Source organism: Octopus bimaculoides, chromosome 25, assembly GCF_001194135.2.
Source record: "Octopus bimaculoides isolate UCB-OBI-ISO-001 chromosome 25, ASM119413v2, whole genome shotgun sequence".
NCBI lineage: Eukaryota > Metazoa > Mollusca > Cephalopoda > Octopoda > Octopodidae > Octopus > Octopus bimaculoides.
Window position 1 is genome coordinate 700,321 of NC_069005.1, and position 6,015 is coordinate 706,335.

The 6,015-nt window shown below is 37.9% G+C and overlaps 1 protein-coding gene across 2 annotated transcripts in view; it reads right to left on the reverse strand.

Moving 5' to 3' along the window:
• The window catches only part of LOC106871377 (tRNA (uracil-5-)-methyltransferase homolog A), a 19,450-nt gene continuing 13,435 nt past the window's right edge, over positions 1-6,015 (reverse strand). For both annotated transcript variants that reach the window (XM_014917798.2, XM_014917797.2), the window contains exons 11-15: positions 4,689-4,764; positions 3,118-3,234; positions 2,096-2,192; positions 1,296-1,417; positions 1-35 (exon numbers count right to left, since the gene is read on the reverse strand). In XM_014917798.2, the coding sequence (XP_014773284.1) occupies positions 10-35; positions 1,296-1,417; positions 2,096-2,192; positions 3,118-3,234; positions 4,689-4,764 (438 nt within the window). In that variant the 3' untranslated portion in view covers positions 1-9. The remainder of the gene's footprint in view (positions 36-1,295; positions 1,418-2,095; positions 2,193-3,117; positions 3,235-4,688; positions 4,765-6,015) is intronic.

Below are 6,015 nucleotides of genomic sequence, written 5' to 3' on the forward strand. Positions count from 1 at the left end.
TCCACTGTTTTAACACATCATGTCCGTATGGAAACCTAAAGGAAAAAAGAGAGAGAACAAAAAACTTGATTGCATTATTCTATCATCTAACGAATAGAAAGATGTTGTTTTACGAATTTATTGTATGTTTCTGCAAATGTTTTCCCTCTTATATTCTTTTCTACTCTAGGCACAAGGCCCAAAATTTCTGGGGAGGGGGGGGAGGCAGTTGATTAGATTGACACCAGTACGCAACTGGTACTTAATTTATTGACTCCTGAAAGGATGGAAGGCAAAGTCAACCTCGGCAGAATTTGAACTCAGAACGTAAAGACAGATGAAATACCGGTAAGCATTTTCCCCGGCATGCTAACCATTCAGCCAGCTCGCTGCCTTTCCCCGCCTGATATTAAAACGCTTCAGACAGAGTCCTGTAGCGTGAGAACAATCTGTCACATTGTGGAAAGGGGATGGTAAGAGATTCAAACAAAGGCTATTGGCACGCACACAGGTGACATCTTAAAAGTGGAATATACATGAAGTCAGCTTAATATTCAATTAAACACATCAACATTGACTGTAGCAAAGGTGTACTGGTCTAGTAGTTAAGCTGTTGTACTCACACGGATAAGGTTGTGGTTTCAATTCTTGAACTGGGCAGAATGTTGTGTTCTTGAGCAAAACACTTCATTTCATGTTGCTCCAGAAATGAGTTTCAAAAATAACTGGGAAGTTCACCCTGTGACAGACTAGCTTCCCGTTCAGTTGGGGACAGTTGTAATTACCATGGAAACAGGGTTAAATCACAGTCTTATGAAATGTAGGGGTTTCAAATTTTGGTTACAAGGCTAGCAATTTCGGTGGGGAGTGTTGATTATATATCCCCCACCCCACGCCCCAGTACTCGACTGGTACTTAATTTGTCGATCCTGAATGGATGAAAAGCAACTTTGGCAGAATCTGAACATAAAGATGGACAAAATGGTGCTAACCATTTGCCCCTCAGCATGCTATTGATTCTGCAAGCTCGGACCTACATATATTGCTCAAGGGTAGAGAATTGCTATGAAGTGAATTAGCAGAGGCCACGTGGAAGTGCAAGTTCAATGTCTTTCATGCAGACGACTTTATTGATGATAAATCACTTTGTTACGTATGAAAAGAATTGCATTTGGTTAATGCTGGGAAAGCCAGGAACCAGGATATGATGGTTATGAATTTATATGGAGAGAGGGGGGGGGGGAAGTAAAAGAAAAATGAGAGAAAGAATAAAAAGAGAACTTTTAGAAAATAAATCATTTTTTGCTTCTACTTACGTCTTCTCTTAAACATGACAACCATTACACAGAGTTTCGTATGGGGTGACAAATCAACAGGAATAGCTTTCACAGGGTAGAAAGCTTTACCTTTCATCGTCTGTGATTTCGGTCTCATCAAACTGCAACAAGAAAACAAAATCTCTCTGTATTAAGCTTGGGGAACAAAAAGGTAAAATTGGAAACTGAAGATTAACCTCCAATATTTCTGGCAGATTCTATGATTTATAAAAACACTACTGAAGACTTCATCTTCCAAACTCTACAGTTTGTTTCTTTTACTTAAAAGTAAGCTTAACAAGTCCTTTGTCAGGTTGTTCCTCCTTCCCCTAAAGACAGACTGGGTAAGGAAGCATTTGAAAGTTGACCGTTTTAGCCATGGTTTTTGTGGTCAACAGGTTTGCTTTGCAACATGGCTTCAGGTTCAGTCCCACGGGGAAGAACCTTCTAATATAAACCTAGGGCCAATCAAAGGTGTGTGTGTGGGTGTGTTTACATGTGCTTATATGGAAGTGTGGCAGTTGATGTGGTTGTCAGTTTCTGCTGTCAACAAATTGATTGATCACTTGAAAGAGACACAAAGGGCCTTCGAACCCGTGTGAAATAAGTGATCCCCTATTTGGAGAACAGGTTAACGGTTGGCATCCAATCATTCAGAAAACGATCAGGGTGGTGGTGGGGGAACAGAATTTTAAAAACCACAAAAATAATAATAAAACGTATGAACAGAAGAAATAAGGCAGCTGAAAGAGTAGCAATGATGTAAATGCCCCGAACATCTAACAATAATAATAACTTACTCAGTGAAATTCTGAATGGCAGCCACAGGGTTACACGAGATGTAGATCACTCGATGGATGAAATGACAGCGGCGAAGGGCGTATATCACTTTGCTTTCTGTAAAACAAGCAGAAGAAATAACAAGTTATTGAATAGCTATAGTTCCTGGTGAAAATTTAGGACAATATTCCAGTGTGATGTACAGATCCAGCAAACTGGGATAAAATGTGCATTACGTTGATAAACACCAGATTGTCAGTCAAATTAATGACTGCAATTAAGATTATGATTTTTCATACCAACCCATCTCAGACTATCCTCCCTCATTCTACTAAAAGAATTTCTTTCAACCCTTCAGTATTCAGATTAAATTGAATTATAAATTCTTATCTTTTGTCGTTTTGAATTAATCAGGCATTATCTTGTTCCTTTGAGATTTTGATGATGTGATTGTATATTTTTTTTGGAATGACATTGCAAGGTAAGTGTGAGAGACCCAATCTGGTTGGTTTGAACATAAAACAGGTAGAATATTGTAGCTGGACTTGGCCAGTTTAAATGCTAAATGAAAATGAAAGTATTTCGAGAGAAATCTAGCAGCAAAGGAGCTGCCAATGATTTTAGAATCTACATCAATACTCCCCGCCCCCTCCTCACACTCAGGTCTTCTTGAATATGTTGCATTGTATACATCCAGGAATGACAAACTGATTGCTGTGCAGTGTTGATGGAAATACTAAACTGTAAAGGAGAGATGAATAATAAGAGCAGACGAGGAGACGGCATCATGCAGTGGCAGATTGTACAGCAAAACAATAAGGTGTGAGAGGCTGCATCTGGCCAGCTTCAAACTAAAACAATATTTGGGCCGGAAGTGATTGGTTTAAGAAACCCACGACGAGATAATCCAACATATTTTTTTTCTTTAAGATGGTAGGGTGTGACTTGAAGAACATTTGGCTGTTATTTCTTGCAAGTCAAGCAACCAAATAGCAAAATTAATTAGAAAAAAAAAAAAAAAAAAATGAATACATAAACTTACGCATTTCAGCACAAGGCGAGTCGAGTACAGCTACTGCACTTTGACCTTTCAGCCATCGGTCTAACTGGTTGGTCACTTCCTCAGCCTTTGCATGGTGGAAGATAACATTAGTCACATCTAGAGAAGAAGAGAATAACAGGTTGTAGTCATCATCAAAATATGGATTTGTAGAAACACCAGAGTATCAGTTGAAACATTTGACAGTTTGCAGCCCTTCACAACAAACCCCACTTTCTCTTCCCATGTTCGTTACAGCCAAGTTAATTAATTATTGACAGAAAGGTTCCACCACTGTAATTAAAGACAGGAATGGAACACTGATGCCCGATTCATTGACTTGAAGAGTCCAATTCCAGCCGAAGGATAAAGCTGCCAACAAGGCAGGGATTCTATCCACAGAGATTTCTTCCTCATTTACCCGAAACCATGGAAACCAGAGATAAACACAGTCCAGTGTGGACGTCCCTGATAAGAACAGTGTTTGCATTGTGACATCAATACCATATAAGAAAGTTCATTACAGAGTTTAAAACCAAATAATAGCTTAACGAACCCTTGGTAGCAACAGAAGAGACAACCTGGCTCAGAGTGGATTTGAACTTTTGTATCATTACAAACTGTGAATTTATATTGAAGTACAGAGCAAATTGTGGAGCTGTTAATTGCAACACAGAGTGTGTTGGTAGAGAGACATTTGGCAATGGTCAACTCAAATTTGGGAGAATGTAGCTTGATGCTATTTAAGTGTGTAGCCTTCTTTCGCAACACAGAATAATGCCACATAAATCCAATGATCCAGTATTACACCATTTAATACTCCATCCACCCAACACAGCTCTTCCTGTCTTAAAAATGACCTTAAGAACAAGAAAGTTATTTACTAAATTCTTTCTTATTCCTAAAATTTACTGAATTAAAAAAGAGTGAATCTCAACAGAAATACAGTAAGAAGAAGGGAAAGACCTGCTCAAGAGCAATCATTTCCCTTCATCAAAACCTAATCCACATCTTTCTATACAGAAATCAACAACAACCTAGGACAGTGAGTGGTACAAAGGGATAAAGTGGGGCCAGGTAAATTTGAGGGGGGTCAAAAAAGTTATACAGTATTACTCTGGCACATAAGGGCTTTCAATCACCACCACCACCGTCATCATCATCATATCTAATGTCCATTTTCCTTATGTTTGCCTGGATCAAACAGTTTATTGAGACAGATTCTTTATAATGGATGTCCTTCCTGTTGCCAATGAAGTTCATATTTCTTCACAGCCAGACATGTTTTTTCAGAAGAATGGAAACGAATGATGTTCATTTGCAACAATCATGTGATGTCAGGACAAGGAAACCCTAACATACATAACACACACACACGACGGATATCTTTCAGTTTCCGTCAACCCAATCCAATAACAAGGCTTTGGTCATCCCAGGGCTATATTAGAAGACACTTGCCCAAGAAGTTACACATTGAGATTGAACCCAAAAACCATCTGATTTGGGAAGCAAGCTTCTCACCCACACACCCACATCAACAGACAAAAAGAAAACTAAGAAAAGATTGTATTTACTGTTTAATTCCGCATTCTTCTTTGCTTCCTCGATGTTGGCAGCCCACATATCAACAGCGACAACACTTTTTACCCTCTGAAACAAAGAGGAGAGTGTGAGAAGAATTAGGGGTACAAAGGAGAAGAAGAGAAAATAGTAGATGGGGTGGGGGGTGAGTGAGAAAGAGAATGACTAAGGTAATCAGTACGAGGGGGCTGAAGGTGGTCAGTTGGCAAAGTGACCAGCATGATCGAGGAAATGCTTGGTGTGGCATTTCTGGGATCTTTTTACATTCTGAAGTCAAATTCTGCTGAGGTCTACTTTGCCTTTCATCCTTTCAGGGGTCAACAACATAAAAGTACCAGTTAAATACTGGGGTCAATGTAATCAAACCTTTCACCCTAAAATTACTGGCCTTGTGCCAGAATGTGAAACAATATTAGAAAAAAATCCATGCAACCAGCAGTTTTTCTTCTGCCGTTTCAATCCAATGGAAGCAAGTCTTTTTTTTTTTTAATTAATTACACTTTATCAAAATGATTTGTTAATACTGAGTTCAACAGAAGGTAGTGGGATGGTAGAAACCACAGAGCACAATGGCTGAATGTACTGCAGCTCTTAATTTCAGGCCCCAAAATTCTGAGATCAAATCTAGTCAAAATTGACTTTGGAATATATTCTATCAGCTTTAATTCTTTAGCATTCAGCCCAAATATTTCACCTGTTTTGTGCTCAAGCCAGTTAGATCTGGCCTCTCACACCTATTCTACAATGTCATTCTAAAAATATACAATCACATCATCACCGTCTCAAAGCTGAGATTAATTCAAAACAATGTGATTAAATAAGCATTACATTGGACAGAATAAATTCAAATTCCAAAGGATTAAATGAACGAAAGAGAGTTGTGTAAAGTGGTTTGGTATTAATGTATCAACCTGGGTAGGTTTCAGGTTAGATTTTTAACAATGGAAACAGAACCAAGTTCGGTTGTTAGTTTTATGTGCATGCATGTATATTTGTGTATATACAGTATATAAGCCAATATATATATATATATATATATATATATATATAATTGTGTGTACATGTGTATATATATATATACAAGTAGAGTAATGCCTTGATATACAAGTTAATTTGTACCCAGAGACAGCTCGTATGAAAACACGTAAACACTTGTAAACCTGGGGTCTCGTAAAGTGGGTACTTGTAAAGTGAGGTATTATTGTATATATATATATTTCTGGGTACAAATGTATAAAGTATATGTGGGTGTATGTATAATTGTGTGTGTGCAAGTGCACATTATATATATATATATATATATATATATATATATATATA